Source organism: Tursiops truncatus, chromosome 8, assembly GCF_011762595.2.
Source record: "Tursiops truncatus isolate mTurTru1 chromosome 8, mTurTru1.mat.Y, whole genome shotgun sequence".
Classification (NCBI taxonomy): domain Eukaryota; kingdom Metazoa; phylum Chordata; class Mammalia; order Artiodactyla; family Delphinidae; genus Tursiops; species Tursiops truncatus.
In genome coordinates, this window is record NC_047041.1 from 77,262,976 (window position 1) to 77,282,346 (window position 19,371).

At 39.0% G+C, this 19,371-nt stretch overlaps 1 protein-coding gene across 1 annotated transcript in view; it reads left to right on the top strand.

The window, feature by feature from the left end:
• The window catches only part of ANO3 (anoctamin 3), a 137,739-nt gene that overhangs the window by 84,923 nt on the left and 33,445 nt on the right, over nt 1-19,371 (top strand). The window contains exons 11-14 of the mRNA XM_019948278.3: nt 8,042-8,124; nt 8,762-8,902; nt 9,431-9,595; nt 18,323-18,359. Coding sequence (XP_019803837.3) covers nt 8,042-8,124; nt 8,762-8,902; nt 9,431-9,595; nt 18,323-18,359 — 426 coding nt within the window. The remainder of the gene's footprint in view (nt 1-8,041; nt 8,125-8,761; nt 8,903-9,430; nt 9,596-18,322; nt 18,360-19,371) is intronic.

Genomic DNA, 19,371 nt, shown 5'->3' on the forward strand with positions numbered 1-19,371 from the left:
GCGGCGGCAGCAGCGGCCCTAGCGTCCCATGTCCGTCTCTGGGCTCCGCACTTTTAGCCGCGGCTCGCGCCCATCCCTGGAGCTCTCTCAAGCAGCGTTCTTAATCCCCTCTCCTCGTGCACCAGGAAACAAAGAGGGACGTAAAAGTCTCTTGCCTCTTCGGCAGGTCCAGACCCCTCCCCGGACTCTCTCCCGGCCAGCCGTGGCGCACCAACGCCCCGCAGGCTGTGTTTACGCCGCCAACCTCAGTCCTCTCCCGGCGCTCCGACAAAAGCCGGAGCCTCAGCTCCCAGTCCCTCCCGCCCTAGCGGGCGAGCAGACAAGCCTCTCGGCTGGTGAGTGCCGGTCGCCCGATCCTCTGCACTGGAATCTGTCCGCTTTGCCCTCCGCACCCCTGTTGCTGTGCTCTCCTCCGCGGCTCCCAAGCTCCCCCACTCCGCCTCCCGAAGTCTCCACCCGCGAAGGGGCTTCCTAGTGTGTGGACACTTTTCCTCCTTCACAGCTCTCTGCCGCTGGTGCAGGACCCGTCCCTATCCTTTTGTCTCTGTTTAGTTTTTTCTTTTGCCCTAACCAGGTACGTGGGGGGTTCCTTGCCTTTTGGGAGGTCTGAGGTCTTCTGCCAGCGTTCAGTAGGTGCTCCGTAGGAGTTGTTCCACGCGTAGATGTATTTCTGGTGTATCTGTGGAGAGGAAGGTGATCTCCGCGTCTTACTCTTCCGCCATCTTCCCGGAAGTCCCCCTTCCATTTGTTTTTGTAAGTCTTTCCCTTCTCTTGTGTATCCTGCCTAGAGAAGTTTCTTTAGCATTTGTTGTAAAACTGGTTTGGTGGTGCTGAATTCTCTAACTTTTGCTTGTCTGTAAAGGTTTTAGTTTCTCCATCAAATCTGAATGACATACTTGCTGGGTAGAATAGGTTGTAGGTTTTTCCCTTTCATCACTTTAAATATGTCCTGCCACTCCCTTCTGGCTTGCAGAGTTTCTGCTGAAAGATCAGCTGTTAACCTTATGGGTATTCCCTTGTATGTTATTTGTTGCTTTTCCCTTGCTGCTTTTAATATTTTTTTTTGTATTTAATTTTTGATAGTTTGATTAATATGTGTCTTGACATGTTTCTCCTTGGGTTTATCCTGTATGGGACTCTCTGCACTTGCTGGACTTGATTGACTATTTCCTTTCCCATGTTAGGGTAGTTTTCAACTATAATCTCTTCAAATATTTTCTCAGACCCTTTCTTTTTCTCTTCTTCTTCTGGAACCCCTATAATTCGAATGTTGATGTGTTTAATGTTGTCCCAGAGGTCTCTGAGACTGTCCTCAATTCTTTTCATTCTTTTTTCTTTATTCTGCTCTATGGTAGTTATTTCCACTATTTTATCTTCTAGGTCACTTATCCATTCTTCTGCCTCAATTATTCTGCTATTGATTCCTTCTAGTGTATTTTAATTTCATTTTTTTGTGTTGTTCATCATTGTTTGTTTGCTCTTTAGTTCTTCTAGGTTCTTGTTAAACCTTTTTGTGTTTTCTCTATTCTATTTCCAAGATTTTGGATCATCTTTACTCTCATTCCTTTGAATTCTTTTTCAGGTAGACTGCCTATTTCCTCTTTGTTTGTTTGGTCTGGTGGGTTTTTACCTTGCTTCTTCACCTGCTGCATATTTCTCTGTCTTCTCATTTTATTTAACTTACTGTGCTTGGGGTCTCCTTTTTGCAGGCTGCAGATTCATAGTTCCCATTGTTTTTTGTATCTGCCCCCAGTGGATGAGGTTGGTTCAGTGGCTTGTTTAGGTTTCCTGGTAGAGGGGACTGGTGCCACTGTTCTGGTGGGTGTGGCTGGATCTTGTCTTTCTGGTGGGCAGGGCTGCATCTGGTTGTTTGTTTTGGGGTGTCTATGAACTTAGTATGATTTTAGGCAGCCTATCTGCTAATGGGTGGGATTGTGTTCCTGTCTTATTAGTAGTTTGGCATGGGGCATCCAGCACTGGAGCTTGCTGACCATTGCATGGAGCTGGGTCTTCATGTTGATGTGGAGATCTCTGGGAGAGCTCTCGCTGATTGATAGTATGTTGGGCCAGGAAGTCTCTGGTGGTCCAATGTCCTGAACTCAGCTCTCCCACCTCAGAGGCTCCATCCTGACACCAGGCTGGAGCACTTAGACCCCATCAGCCATGCGACTCAGAAGAAAAGGGAGAAAAAAAGAAGGAAAAAAATAATAATAAATTTTAAAACTTATTAAAATAAAAACAAAAATAATAATAAAAGACAAAAGAAGAGAGCAACAAAGCCAATAAACAAATCCACCAATGATAACAAGCTCTAAAAACTAAACTAAGATAAACATAAAAATCAGAAACAAATCAGTTGCAGACAGCAAACTCCACATCTACAGTTGCTCCCAAAGTCCACCGCCTCAATTTTGGGATGATTTGTTGTCTCTTCACAAATGCTGGGTACATCAATTTGATTGTGGGGATTTAATTGGCCGCTCCTGAGGCTGCACGGAGAAATTTCCCTTTCTCTTCTTTGTTTGCGCTGCTCCTGAGGTTCAGCTTTTGTTTCAACCCCTCTTTGCATGTAGGTTGCCCTCAGGCTTCTGTTCCCACCCAGACAGAATAGGGTTAAAGCAGCAGCTGATTAGGGGGCTCTCGCTCATTCAGGCTGGGGGGAGGGAGGGCTACGGTAGTTATCATTGGAATGCCAGGTGTGCCTGAGGTTGCAGAGACCTATGTGACGTTGCAACAGCATGAAGTGCACTGTGTGTTCTCCCAGGGAACTTGTCCCTGGTCACGGGACCCTGGCAATCGTGGGCTGCACAGGCTCCTGGGGTGTGTGTGTGTGTGTGTGTGTGTGTGTGTGTGGATAGTTCCCTTGCTTGCACACAGGATTCTTGGTGGCTGTAGCAGCAGTGTTAGCGTTTCATGCCTGTCTCTGGGGTCCAGTCTGATAGCCGCGGCTCGTGCCTGTCTCTGGAGCTCATTTAGGCAGTGCTCTGCCTTCTGTGGGCACACTGGAGAGGAATCCCCTCTCCTCGTGCACCCCAAAACAATGGTCTCTTGCCTCTTAGGCAGCTCCAGACTTTTCCCTGGACTCCTTCCTGGCTAGCTGTGGTGCACTAGCCCCCATCAGGCTGTGTTCACACAGCCAACCCCAGTCCTCTCCCTGGGATCTGACCTCCGAAGCCCAAGCCTCAGCTCCCAGCCCCCACCCCCCCGAGCAGGTGAGCAGACAAGCATCTCAGATTGGTGAGTGCTGGTTGGCACCAATCCTCTGTGTGGGAATCTCTCCACTTTGCCCTCTACACCCCTGTTCCTGCACTCTCCTTCATGGCTCCAAAGCTTCCCCCCTTCCACACCCCCGTCTCCGCCAGTGAAGGGGCTTCCTAGTGTGTGGAAACTTTTCCTCCTTCACAGCTCCCTCCCAGAGGTGCAGGTCCCATCCGCATTCTTTTCTCTCTGTTTTTCCTTTTTTGTTTTGTCCTATCCAGGTACATGGGGATTTTTTTGCCTTTTGGGAATTGTGAGGTCTTCTGGTAGTGTTCAGTAGGTGTCTCTAGGAGTTGTTCCACATGTAGAGGTATTTTTGATGTATTTGTGGGGAGGAAGGTGATCTCCATATCTTACTCCTCTGCAATCTTGAAAGTCCCCCCAAAAGACCGTAGACTTCTGATTGATGGACCACTTGGTGTTTGAGCAGCTAACCTCCCAGAAGTTCTCAGTCTCATTTAGGTCTATTACAAATTTGCTTAAACATTTTGTCTATAATGCTAATTTCTTCCCGGAAGGATGTTGCAAATTATGTAGCTCGAAAAGTTCTCTCCCAAACCATGTTTAAAAATAATTTTTCCTTTGGCATAGAGAAAGGTCAATGTTTAGATCTGGGTGTGAATTTCAGCCAAGGGACTTCTTCAGGTAACTTAACCTCCAAGAGTTTCGATTTGCTTCTCTACTGAAGGAGACTAATAATCTTTATTTCACCTGGGTTGTTGTGGAAATAATAGGAGTCAATTAAAGACATCTAGCACAAAGTCTGGGATCTTGAAAGTGCTCAGTAAATGCTAGTTCTCTTCTTCCTCTTTGGGCCTATGATGCAACTCATTTTCATTTTTTTGTATGCTCTCTAAGAATAGCCAAGCATTGTGCTCTCAAAAAATAATTTCGAATTGAATTATTTACTCTAGAAGCAGCTTTACCATCTTAAATACAAAAGAAGAAAAAGGACAATATAAGCTGTTTGCTGTGTCACCAGCAAAAGATGGAAAGTGTTATGACAATTATGACTGAATGTTTATAAAAGTGAAACAATCAAAATATAAATAATTGACAATAGCCCATATTTCGTGCAGAAAAATATACAGTATCTTTATACAATGTAAGCCAAGAACTTTGTCTACAAAGTTCCCTATGTATAACAACAAACAGAATGTTGAAAAAAATGGGTTATTATAATTTATAATAATATAAATTCATCTTAAAATGAATTAAGCTTAGACCACTTCCAAATTATACCTCAGTTAATTTGTACAACACTGCCATAAAGACAATTTTTCTATTCTTGTTTTTAAGTTGTGAAAACAAAGACTTATCGTTGTTTAGTCATTTGTCGAAGGTCACACAATTAGAAAAGAATATAGGCAACTCTCAAACCCAGAACATTTGTACCCCATGCCATGCTGTTTCTCCAGCACCACATTGCCATTCCTAGATGGTCTTTTGAGGGTCATTATAACTTGATCAAGAAGATAAATTGTATTTATGATAAAAGTAAGTTAGTAATTTATTATATAGTTGTCATCATTCATCTATGGTGCTAAGTACAGTTCTAAGTATCCAGTTCTAGGGGGATGCTTATAAAGTGAGCAAATATTTAAGAGTTTTTAAGGCTCTGTATGGCCAATCAGAATGGATATAGACTTTAGTTCTGGAGCAGTTTCCCGGAGGCCAGCGCTGTTCCAGGGGTTAACTCTACATATACTTCATCCTGGTGAAGGTTCCCTAGGGAAGAAGGGCCAGCCTGTGAGGAGTATGACACCCTTAGAGGGTTCAGTTATGAATCAGTTTTTTCTTTTTTCTGTCATAAATGAACAGCCTATATGGCTATATCTCTGAGTATCAGAGATATATCAGTCCTAAGTATACTTCTTAAGAAAAATACTTTGGATGGGATTACCTAAATTGCAACGGTGACTATTTGTGAATGGTGGAATTGTAGGTGACTTCTGTTCTTTACAGTTTAGTTCACTCATTCAGCATACATTTATTGAAAGCCTAGTAAATGGCAGGCCCTCCTAGACTCCTGTATTTCAGAAATGAATAATACAGGAGTTGTTCCAGTTATTTTTGTTGGTATTACATTTATAATCAGAAAATGTTCAGCAGAGTTAAGTAAAGAAAGTATATCAAATAGTTGAATGGCAAGATGAGGAAAAGTCCTGAGAAAAATCAATCCAGAACTTTAAAAAGATTACATTGTATTTATAAAAAATATATGGCAAAATGCTGACAGCTTATTTTTGCAGACACCTAATTTTTTAGCAAATCAATTGAGAGTATCCATGTTAGTGTGAACAAATGCTACTGAATGCGTATTTAATGTACAAATGCCAACACCATACTGACAGGAAGAGTTAGCTTAGAGAGACACATTACATCAAATTTAAGAGTCTGCTCTGGTCAAGACTGTAGTGAGAGTTCTCCTATTTTAATATAGGACGGTGCTATTTATGTGTAGCTTCTTCTTTCTAAATGAAATTGCTTAGGGGGAAAAATATGAAGTCTGATTTCAGAAATTGGTGAAGATTTTCAGTGATTATAGTTCAAATGCTGGCTTTCCCATGTTCTTAGAACTCAGATGCTTGTTATTTTATTTCTTACTTAGTGTTTTTAGAGAGAGAGAAGAAGGAGAGGGAAATTGGAAGTAAAGTTAGAGAGAGATTCCATGTCCTTAGACAAAGAGGAAATTTAACAATACAAGTAGGTCTTGACTAGCCGGTTCTACAACTAACCAGTTGAGGCTGTGTCAAGTACAGTTCAGCCCAAATATTCAAAATCTGCTGTTTCACACATATGTATAGGCTCTTTATATTGATTAGTCTACTAATCAATAGTCTACTAGATACTCATGCAAAAAACTCTACTAATTGTATTGCTGTAAGGCGTTAACCAGAAAATCAGTAACTTACCCTAGGCAGGGAAATTTAAAATGTCCCACACTCGTGGTCCTTCTGTTAATTGTAGATCCTGTTTAGTGAGGTTTCTATTTCTAACTCATGTACGGTGATGTTGCAATACTACGTGGGGAAAGCACATTACGCTTGCGGATGTTGCTGAAAACAAATCTACGGAATGGGGGATTCTTTAGTAGTTCTTGGGTGTTGTACAAATTGGCTGTGGCAGAGAGGTTGCTCTGATATACTCTCGTTTCAGATGGGTCTCCTTTTGAGAAAGCTTTAACTTTTTATCTCTTCTGATGAAAACAATACTTGGAATTCTTTTTTGGGCTCCATATTCAGACATACTTAACTTCATTTGTGTTCGGAATTGACCACTCGCCTGTGTTGCCCCTCTCATTAGCCACTCCCCCACCTGGAAGTACAGTGAAGTCGTTTTTAAAACTTTTTAAACAATAATTATTTTTCCAAATAAAGTTGAACATGATTGCTCAATATATATATTAAAAAAGAAGGGGATTCTCTCTTTCTTCCAAGGTCCCTAGTGAAATTCCACAGAGCATAATTTGAAAACCTCTAGAATAATACAAAAAACACTCCCCCAGGGGTTAGTCACAATCACTGAATTCGATTCAGTAATTCAGTTCAATTTAACAAACTTTTATTGAGCATTTTCAGTGTGCCAAGCACTAAAAGCGCTAAGGAAAAAAGGGCCTCAAGAAACTTACCTTCAAGTGTGGGGAAAAGCAGGTACAGAAAGAAGCGTAATAAAGTGTTGTGGACGCTTTGGCAGATTTCTGGACAAGGTCAGTGATGTATGTCAGTGACTCTGGGCCTTGCTTTCTGTGAATTTAAAATAACTTGGAACAAACTGCATACAGAATCTTACCTCTCTTACATGCTTGACCCTGTGATTCTGTTACTCTGTGCCATTGGCTTTAGATCACAGAGGAAAGCCACTGGAAATGGACGTGAGAAATGGAAGTGCAAGGGATGGATGCGGCATGTGCATCTTTGAAATTTTTGTAACGTTGAGAAAAGTATGTCATTATAGTCAGAGAGGTAGGAGTGAAAAAAGAAATACAATGCATAGTTGCTAAGGAGCAGAATTATGGGGTATCATCTTCAGATTTTCCAAAATACTCTCTACCTCCATTGATGCACATGAAGCCCTGCTTTCCCCTGACAACACAGTTCCTTTTTCCACTGAAGGCCTCCAGCTTCATCTCCAACCCAGTTTCACAAGATCAAGATCATGCTATTGTAACAAAAATCTCTGCTTATTTATTCCAATAAAAAGAATCACTCTTGGACTTCCCTGGTGGCGCAGTGGTTAATAATCCGCCTGACAATGCAGGGGACACGGTTTCGAGCCCTGGTCTGGGAAGATCCCACATGCCATGGAGAAGCTAAGCCCATGCGCCACAACTACTGAGCCTTAGCTCTAGAGCCCACGAGCCACAACTACTGAGCCCATGTGCCACAACTACTGAAGCCCGCACTCTAGGGCCTGTGCTTCACAACAAGAGAAGCCACCGAAATGAGAAGCACACGCACTGCAAAGAAGAATAACCCCCGCTCGCCACAACTAGAGAAAGCCCGCATGCAGCAACGAAGACCCCATGCAGCAAAAATAAATAAATTTATTTTAAAAAATCACTCTCCATCAGGAGTGCATACTGATAGCAGTTGCACAGATAGGGAGAAGAGGGTAAGGGAAAAAACATTCCAGCTGCATAAATTTAATACAAATGTAGTTAATTTTAATTATTTAATAATAGGATGTGAATGCATCAATACAAGAAGAAAGGCAATGATGACAGAGTGGGATATGGTCAGGTAAAGAATTGTAATAATAATACTATTATTATTATTTATAGCCACAGTCTTCCTGGAGTTTTGGAAAAGGAGAAGAAGTACACTGACCTATACTTGGGACCTTATTGAATGGGAAGAAGAGGAGGTAAGATGTTAAGAAACCAGGAGATAAGGAAACTGGAATAACATATGGTACAGAAAATCATTCACTGTCCTTAATGTCCAAGCAGGAAGCAGCTAAACACCATTCAATTTTTTTTTTTTTTTTTTTGCGGTACGCGGGCCTCTCACCGTTGTGGCCTCTCCCGTTGCGGAGCACAGGCTCCGGACGCGCAGGCTCAGCGGCCATGGCCCACGGGCCCAGCCACTCCGCGGCATGTGGGATCCTCCCGGACCGGGGCACGAACCCGTGTCCCCTGCATCGGCAGGCGGACTCTCAACCACTGCGCCACCAGGGAAGCCCCACCATTCAATTTTTACTTGACTTCTTTTTACTAACAAGATTCTTATTTTATGAAGACAGTAAAGATCAATGATGAAATGTGTAATTTTTTCAAAGCACGTCTATGATGTTTCCTTAAATTGCATTAGTGGAAAACTGTGCTAATTAAAATATAGTTTAGGGTTAAATAAACCCTAAAATAACTTTCATCTAATTTTTTACAATTTGCTTCTTTGCCAAGACTTGATATAAAAATAGGTCAAATTTCAGAAATTTATTAAATATTGGATTTTTAAAAAATTTGTGACAGATATTTAGTTAACTTTAGTTTTTCTCACAGGAAACACTTCGTCCCCAGTTTGAAGCAAAGTATTACAAGATGGAGAGAGTGAATCCCATCAGTGGAAAACCTGAGCCTCATCAGCCTTCCTCAGACAAAGTCACTCGGCTTCTTGTTTCTATCTCAGGAATATTCTTCATGGTAAAGTATAATCATAAATCTCAGAATGTGGGATTCCAGGTTTAGAAAGACGTTCTAGGATACCAAGTCATTTTGTGACCCCGAGGATGTAAGAAACTATCCTGTTCAGTACCTTGGTAGTACATACATACTATTAAACAAAATAAAAATCACAGCAGGTCACAGAATAATTACAAAGGGAGTTTGTGCATATCCCTAAATAAAACACTCTTTGGGCGAAACAAAGATCATCTAAGATAAAATGGAAATTACATGATCATCCTAAAATTAGATATTTTGTTTTAAAACCAAGCATTCATGTGAAAGTGGAGATTTGAACAGCATATCCCACTGAAACAACTGAATCTTATACTATTTATTTTGACTCTAATGAAAGTTAGTTACTTAAAGGAAATTTTAAATTTACATATGCTTTCTGGAAAAGTACATTTCTTTAGCTTTTGGGGTCAGTGTATTGGATCCATGGTGTTGCTTTCGTTTTGTAATGATGCACAGTGTGGATGTCTCCTCTGGTCTCCCATATTGTAGATTTCTCTGGTGATCACTGCAGTGTTTGCAGTCGTGGTGTATCGCCTGGTTGTCATGGAACAGTTTGCATCATTCAAGTGGAATTTCATCAAACAACACTGGCAGTTCGCAACTTCTGCTGCTGCAGTCTGTATCAATTTTGTGATCATTATGGCGCTGAATCTTGTAAGTGTTTACAAATTTTTCAATAGGTGTACAAGGGGTGGGTAAAGGAGAGGATGTGTTTCCTTTATACTTGGATTGGACTTACAGGCAGCCAAAATAAGACCTAGTATCATTTCTGGCAAAGACAATTTGGCTCAACAGAAAATATTTCATTGATGTGGTTTACATGATGGAATTTTAAAAAATTAAAATCGATAGTCGTATCGCCTTCCTTGCTCTTTGGGTTTATAGTTTAGTTTAGCGACAACTTCCACTCGCGTATCTAGTGTGTGCTAGAAATGCTGCTATGCTCTTTTCATTCAGATAAGGGATTGTTTGGATTAGAAAGCCATTCCAACAAACTCAGCCTCAGAGGAGAATTTATTGGAAAGATATAGGAAATTCTGTTTGAAAGTGTAGCCTTGTTATCTCCAAGACCTCGTGTGAAATGGAAAACAGTCAGACAGCTACTCCATTTTTATTCCTCTGGGACTAAGTTTTTTTTTCCTTCCGTCCCTCCCTCCCTCTTCCTGTTTTTCTCTCCCTCTCTCTATCTTCTTTCCCTCTCTCTTTCTCTTTTCCTTTCTTTCTACCTCTTTTTCCAATGATTCTATTTGCATATCTGCTCCATTCTATCAGGAAGAGACTATCTGCCTCCCCACGGCCTCCCTTTCAGAGTCTGGTATACTGTTGCATTGCTATGCTTTTGTTATTTTCATTGGCTCTAAATTCATGACCATGTTGGTCAATTTCTGTAGTTTATTTAACTTAGATCATCCAGTGTTTCAATGTGCTAGTTTTTCAGAGAGAGCATCTGATTGGTTCAACTTCACATATACCAAGTGACTTATGAACCAAATGTCTATGGCTGCGAGGACAATATTATGCTTAGGTCTACCTCTTCAGCAAGATCTGTGGATGGGGCCCCATTTTCTGAAGACAGGAGGCACTTATTGGCACATTTAGAATAATATCTTTCCTTTAATTCTTCCAACAACACCACAAGGTCGATATTTTCTCCATTTAGTAAATGAGGAAGCTGAAATTCAGAGAGCTTAAATAACTTGTCCCAGATTATGCATATAGTAAGTGTTAGTGCTTATAGATTTACATGGTGAGATAATTCATATAGAGGGCTGACCAATACACAAACAATGATATTGATAACATAAACAGGTAATATGCATTTGGTTCCAAACGTGGATTGATACTGACGTTACATGGTTAGTCAGGAGGGAACTGGAACCATTTACTATTTAACCTTAAAATTATCAGAGATGTTCTTAAGAGAAAATAAATAGTCACTGAGAAATGGGTAAATATTAATGCAAGGACAATAGTTAATATTTTCTACTGGAGACTCCTTTCTTCAGGGTTAGGTTCATTTGCAGAAGAAGAATGTTGCTTACTGTATCTCCAAATAAGCCATACAGTATTTTAATTTCTGCTTTTGACTCATAAAGTGAACAATAAACATTGAAAAAAGACAGTGCTAGGATTGAGAGGCTTGTGTGGTAGCCTATATGAGGAAGTATATATTGTTCATTGCACAAAGTCACCACATTGAAGGAGGAACCATTCACAGCAAGGACATTGTAGAGTTTTATATTTATGGTTTTTATATTAACTATTCTGGCAGATAGGGAAAGAAATTGTTTCTAACAAAACCAGTGTATTGTGGCAGTTTTCCAGTGGACAGAGGTTATTGTGGTTGATCTCATTATCTAAGGAAAAGGAAGCTAAGTGGTTAATGTATTCATTTCTAGGTAATACTAGCAATCAGCTAGTCTGATTTTAAACTGATCCAATTTCTTATCCTTAGTAAGTTGGTTGAATTTTAAATTTTAATATTATTTAAGTACATGGCATACAGTTACGGAAGAAGGATATACAATTTCACTTGATTTCCATTGGAACACACCTGCATTTTGAAGAGTGACAATAAAATGTTAATAGTGGTTATATCTCAGGATAATATTTGATTTAATATATATTTTTTCTGTTCATTCAAATATTTATCTCTATATGTAGGTTTTGATTTATAATCAGAAAAAAATAGCCTTTACTTTTAAAACATTCTACCATGATATAAAATTTGGAACAAATTAGAATTGGAATGTACTTTATTTTTACTTTATATATGAGTTACCCATAAAACCGCAGCCACCTAGGTAGCAACTTTGGGTCATTTTTAAAATTTTGTCTTTCACCAAGTAAGGAACAGCCTTATCAATGATCAATGGCTAACATCCCAGGACACACACTCACACACTCTCTCTCTCTCTCTCTCCCCTCCGTCTGTTCCTTCTGTTCTCATTTATGCTCTCTCCCTCTCCCCTGCCCCTCTGAACACTGCCCAGGCTTTCGTCAGTTTGAATCGTCAGTTCCTCAACTTAGTGTCCTGATAAAAGTCCATTACTTTCTATCAGGCTGGCTGAAGTTTTCACTGATGTACCAGACTCCAGTTTTATATTATTCCAGGTGCTTCTCCATTCCCAGTCCCTTGAACTCTGATTCTGCTCCCCCTCCAATTTCTATCCTCGGTGATCACCCCTTCCCTAGAATCACAATTGACCCTCCAACATACATTCCTCTCTCTTATAGGTTCAGATACAACTTCTTCTCACTAAGTTTATATTTTTGATGAGGCTTAGTGTATTCTTTCTTCCAAAGTACTTGCATTTACAGACAACAAAGACCTCTGTAGACAGGTAAGGATGGTACTATTTTTATCATGGAAACCATCCTTTGAGATCCTTAAAATCCCACTAGCTCTACTTCATTAAATACAAAAGCCCATGTAAGTGCCTAGAGCTATGAAATAAGCATCCATGGTTCCCAGGAGAAAACAGAGCTGACTTTCCTCTTTCTAAATGTTTATTTCTACTTGTTGAGCATTTTGGCTTTCAGATTCAGGGATTGTTAGAAGTGAAATAGACCATACAACTTCTCCTTTGCCCTTGCAACTAACTCAGGAGAAGATTTTAAAATGGATTTAGCATAAAAGAAGTGAATTACACAGCCAACTCACCAAATGTGAAAGGAATGTTATATTTCTCAGATTCAATCAGTGTAAAGAAAATAATGCCCTTTTGAATTTATGCATTTCCTTCCCACCCAGGATGTTAAGGCACCTCCCAGATTATTAAACAGCCCTTCTGACTCACCTGAACACACAGGATCAATTTAAGAGCTTCATCAAATAAGGATAGATTAACATCATTAATATCAAAATATCAGACTCTTTAAAAAAAAATATACCACCAAAAAGATTCACCTAGAATACCAAATGCTATCTTTTGTTATCTCCAGAACAACTCTAAATATACAGCTCATACAAATGTACTTTTCAAATGTACTCATACAAGTGTTTCTTAATAGCTTGACTTTGTGACCCCTGTGCTGCCATATTCCCCAAACGAGGGATTTGGACTCAGTTAAAAAATTCTATTAATCTAATACGCTTTTCAGCTATAAGCCATATACATGAAACTATGAAATGAGTGCGCGGAAAAATAGCTTAAATCAGCCAAATAATTTTTTAAAACTGAACTTTTCATGTTTAATGTACACAGCCAGAAACCTTGCCATTCTTCATGCATTACTTTCGTCTCCTTCATCGTATCAGTGACTGTTGTGAACTGTGCTTCTCTCGTATCCATTCCCTGCTCCCCATCCTCACTTCTGCTTCCTTAGGTCAGCTGCTTGTCATTTCTAGCTCAGGCTATTGTCACAGCCTTCTAACTGGTTAGTCTTCCTGTCTCTATTCTGCACTCTTCCTATCTCCCTTTCACACCACTGCTGCAAGGGTCTTTCAAAATTACAAATCTGATCATCTTATTTTGTACTCAGATCTGTATAACAGGTTCCCATTGCCTCTGACATCAATGGCATGGGAGGGTCTCCATTATTTAAAGCCAGTTTTCCCTTCTCCCCTTGTTGGAGTTTGTGTCTTGCCCCCGCCCTGTCACACCCTGCAGTCCAGCCTATAGAACCACTTGTGCTTGCTCCCTGGCATTCTGCTATTTCACACCCATCTCTTGGTTCACAGTGCTTCCTCTATTGACCTGTTTTTTCTTTTTCTCTCCTTGAAGAATATCTCTTCACCTTTGAAAATTTCAGTTAAGGATCACTTCTTTCATAAAATTTGTTCTTGATCCCATATGTGGAATTAAAGAATCTCTTTGTGTCTGTTCTTCTCACAGGTGCTTGGACAGGTCTATTCTCCCTCCTTATCAGAGTCTCCTAATAGCATTAAACAATCTCTTTTGTGAATGCTCTTCTGCTACAGTGCTTGGGATATGCCTGTTCTCTAGCGATCAGGTTATAAATTCCTCATGAGCAGGGGCTGTAGCTTCCTCATGTTTATATCTCCAGGTCTTTGCCTAATGCCTAAAAGACATTTAGAATATATTCTTTCAATACATTTTAAATATTTTATTCTCCAGATCCTAGCATTTCGAATATTGTATGTGCTCAAAGTCACTTTTGTTACTGGAATTATATTTTCAGTGTCTTTCAAGTTTTCTGCCCTTGTTAATTTCATTCAAACTAACAATCAAAGGATATATATTCTCTAAGCTTTTAAAACAGGTGGATTGTGGCATTCCTACAAATATTTAATTTGGGAGAGAAATATGGATCAAGATAATAAAAATTTGATGACAGGCCCATTTTACAGATCATAAAAGTAACTTAAAGGATTGTTTCCTACTCTTATACTCATCAAATCACCTGAAACACTTGAAAAACTACAGCTTCCTGAGTCTCATTCAGAATCTTCTTTGTAGGACTATGAAGTCTGTATTTAAAACAAAAAATTTCCCATAATGCTCTCCAAGTGATTCTGATCCAGTTAGTCCACAAAATAGCATTACGAAATCAGTGATTTAAGGAGCTAAGGGGATTTTGCTACCCAGCCAAGATCAGAAATCACATCTTCCAAAGATAAATTGCAAATAATTTAACAATAACTAAAACTTCAAGTTATTATCTTTAACATCTTTTACCAGGCATATAGCTAAAAAACTACAAAGCCAGAATTTGAAACCAGGAGTTGCTCTTCACAAATCCCATCCTTTTTATTCTTTATTTTGCTGACCCTCAAAATACAATGCTACCAGAGGTTAGCATTATAAATAGCATGGTTAACCATCATTAGGAAATACTTCCAAAAAGATTTTGATAAAAATTTAAAATGTGCAGTTACTTAAGAAGTGTATATTCTTGTTGCTTGACAATCAAACCTCAATTAATCTAAGAATTATTTTAAGAATGAAAGTTCTCTGGTCTCATGATTAACATGTAATTTTTAAGAGAAAATAGAAACATCACAGCAGAAGTACTCTTGTACTTCTGGGATTAAGCCAATTAAACCATTTCAGCATTGTCAATAAAAGGATAAACTCCTTTTGGTATTCCTCCTCTCATTTTAAAGGCCATGTACCAGGCATAGAGCACACTATAACCAAAAGGAAGGAAAAAAAAAAAAAGAAAGCCCTGAATACACTTGGCTATTGTGTATTCATGCTGGTTCTGGACTCTTCCACATTATTGATCCACTTCCATCTCTAAAGTCCAGAGAATACATTCCTATGTTTCCTTCATGGGCCTGATCCCCAAAGACCTCAAAATGTACCTGACTTTCCTCAACACCCGATTTCCACTGGTAATTACGATGCAAATAGGTTATTATGGAATAGGGTGGTTCAAAGTGTTAGACCACACATCTTAACCTCGAAAGGAAGCAACGCAAAATGACCCATTTAATAAGAAGGTTAGCTTCTTTTTTTTAAAATGTATTTGTTTCGTTTTTTCATATGTATGTCCATGATTTCTAGAAATTCAAAAAGGAGGATTCCTGGAAAAGTGCAGAATCTTTTTGACTCTGCAAAAGTCTGTTTGGAGCTCCTTTTTACAAGGAAGGTTAGATTGTGAGCCTCTGACTCAGAGATAAAGAGCATTAAAACACGTGTACAACCCCTTAATTTGCCCCTTCACAACAACCTTGCTGTTTTTTCTCTGCCTTTGCCATTTTTTCCCACAACTGATTTCTGCATTGCACCCCAAAACAAAGCATTAGTAGGGAGATGACTTCTCAGCTCAGGACGAATTCTAAAGTCCTCACCATAGCCTACCAGGCCCTGAAAAGGTGTTTCTCTCTGAGATCTCTCTGACTCAACTCTTACTACCTTTACTGCCTCCACCCTTGTCCCTCTACCTTCCTTGTCCTTCATGAAGCACACCAAGCCCGTGGCAGGCTCAGGCATTTGCACTTACAATTTCTGTTTCCCCCCATACTGAGCTGCATCCCTGCTGGGTTCCCTCACTCCATGCAGCTCTCTGCTCAAATGCCGCCTTCTTGGAGAGGCTTCCCTGATCACCCTCTAAATAGCACGCTGTGCCACCACTACTCTCTACCCCTCAGGCTGCTTCCTCTTTCCTCTTAGTACTTTGCATCTCCTGGCCAATTACATATTTCTTTGCCATCTTTCTCTGAGCACTGCAGTTTAAATTCCATGAAAGCAGAGACTATGTTTGGTTCACTGTTATTTGGTTCCCTGAATAGTACCTGACTCATTAGAAATTCCTAATAAATATTTTTAACCCAATATATATGACCACAGACTATCAGCTTACTGAATGCACTAGTGAATAATTTTTAAAAGCATAGGTTCCTCAATATGGTATTTTATATACTTTTTAAATTTTATTTTATTTTTAAATGTTTTACACACACGCATATATTGCATATATATATATAATGATGTATATTTATGTAGTATATACATATACTACATGGATATAATGTAGTAACCAGAACAATTGACCCTGAATCCCCTTATTCTCTCCTCCCCCAAGTACATATCCATTCTCTCTCTCACACACACACACACACACACACACACACAACTTGCTGTGTCAATGTGATTGCTGTAATACACCATCCAGTTGGTTATATTTGAATTGTGGTTTCTTCCTACACTTCGTGGGTGAGTTAACATGTCACTCTGCATGGACTGATTTTGTAACTCATCATCATGATGATGCCAATGGGCATTTGGGCCTTGGGTGATGCAGGCTGTTCACTACCTCAGACAGCTTTCCAAGAGCAATATATCCAGGGGTGGCACAACATCTTTTGTGATTCATAACATTCCTCCAAAGGTTATTAGGTTATCGTAATCCCTTGGGGCATCAGCTGCAGATATCACCATCGCAGGCTTACAGACAGGTCTATGTGCTAAGTATTAAGACAAAATCTGAAGTGATTATGTGACAAGGCACAGCATAGGTGGTACAAGAGAGCCATGATACCAAATCCCAACTTTGCTACTTGCTTAGAAATATTATCTTGGGTTAGGTGCTTAACATTCTAAACCTTAGTTTCCTGTTCTGTAAAATGGGAATCATAATACCTATTTGATAATATTGTTGTAAGGACAAATATAAATAATAGTATATATAAAACACTGTTTGGCACCAGCCAAATACTCTAAATGACAGTTATTTAAAGAAAATTTTCTCTCAGTCCCCATGAGGGCACTTAATTCAGTGCCTGAGGCATAGGAGCTACTCAAGTACTATTTGCTGATTGATAAGGCTGTCTTCCAGTACTCTCTGGAAACCCTTCTCTAATCATCTTAGTTGATAAATGGGGCATGGAAAAGAACAAAGTCAGGATAACTTTGGTGCTCATGAATTCACGCTAATCGGGTCCTAAAATTTGGAAATGATTACTTGAGTGTACAGTTAAAAAAAAAAAAAAAACTGCACCAGGGGTAGAATGAGACTATTGTACTCAATATAATCCTTTTGTCTCAAGATAACACTTTAAATCTTAGGAAGAGATGGATTGAATCATGGTCAAGATGAATAATCATAATAGTTCTATTGAAAGAACAGTCAGGGAAGGTGAACAACTTTTCAAGTGTCCAGACACCTTTTTGATTTTGCATGCCAATAGGCAGGGTTATTGGAATTTATAATCTAAAGAATAATTTGTTGAATTGTGGGGTTATGTAGTCACATTTACATACACACACACATCACCCTTCTGTCTATAGTAAATATACATTTCCAACTATATTTACTTGGAATATTGTGAACTATGTTTTCTTTCCTTGAGTCTGTATGAGTGGTACACAGAGTATGGTGGGGCAAGGAGAAGGTGGCAGAATATAAAAAATGTTATAAAAATCTATTGTGCATGTGACTTACAGATTCAACAGATCTGACTAGTGAATCTTGTTTTAAATAACCACCAAACCAGCTTTGTTCTTTAGGAATGCAACTTTGCCCACTGCCTTTGTCATAGTTTGGAAAATTCTTTATCAATAGTAAAGAAGACATACTTCCACTTAACCTTCCAGAGTAGTGAAAAGCACATATAATTTGATTATTAAATCCCAGGTCAGCCGTTAACTAGTTGAATGTCTTTGGGGTTTTTTTAAGTCTCATTTCTTTGATTTATAAAGTGGAAATAAAGATAGCTAGCAGAAAAGATGTTATTGCAGAAATCAAGTGTGTCTGTATATATACACATATTTACAACACATTTTTATACATGCATTGTGTGTGTATGTGTATATATAAAGCACTGTAGAGTGAGATTTAAAACTTGCTTCTGCTTAATTAAAAATGTAACCACTATGTAGAATATACTTTAGATGTTTCTTGAATAGTGTAAATAACAGCGTTTTCTAAAAGAAAATAATAACATTAACTATTTGTTTTCTTTTATTACAGGCTTATGAAAAAATTGCTTACCTTCTCACTAATTTAGGTAAGCCCATTTTTCTTCACTCTTTAGTAACATGGGCATATTATTCTGCACTTGCTTTACACACTTTAGCATTTTTTATATGTTTTTTATATCAACTTTAGTTATATAATTGTCAATAAAAGTGAAAGAAGGGGCATAGGAAGTTGGACTACATCACATAACTATAGAGAGGCCATGTGTATAGTTACAAAATCTTACTAGAAATTAGCAAACCTAGTTCTCCCTACTTGGAATTGCTTTTTTCCACTACTTTTTCAGTTCTTCGTGATTTTCACCCCCAATATTTATTTTTATCAAAGTGTCATATTACATGTACACAATTTAAAAGGCAAAAGATTATTAAGAGATTTGTAATAAACACCAGTCCTTTGCCACATTACCCATTTTTATTTTCCATATCCCTGAGGGACGGCTTTTTAGCATTTTATCAATTAATTTCTTCTGTTATTTTCTACCCTGTTTCTAAATTGCATGCCATTCTTGGGTTTTCCAGCTTTGGGAAGTGATTGCCTTCCCATCATAAAGACAAGAACTTAAGTCTTTATTCCCTGCAGTGTTCTGTCCCCGCACACTTTCCCATCCATCACCGGCTAAAAACAGACTTAATTCCCCTCCTTCCAAAGTGGTTGTACCAGCAGTTTTAGCCAAATGAATAAGTAGTGTTCAAATCATTGTGTCTAGAGAACTATGTTCACATCTAAGGCATGGTGTGTACTGTGATCCTTCCTTTCTTACACAACCTTTATATTTTCATGAAGCTAATAATAGCACTTTTGTTGCTTAATTGTCTACACATACTTTCCTTAATTTATCCCAAACTTCCTGCCATAACTCTAAATTCTCTCTAAATACATTCAAAAACATTGAGTATTGTATTCATTTTATTTTCTCCTTAGAGTTATCCTCCCTGAACCACTGTCTACTCCAATCTCAATAGGTTACCCTCTGGGCTTGTGCTCAGCTGCATCTACACTTCCCTTCACCAGCACTGTGGGAATTCCTTTCACCTTTT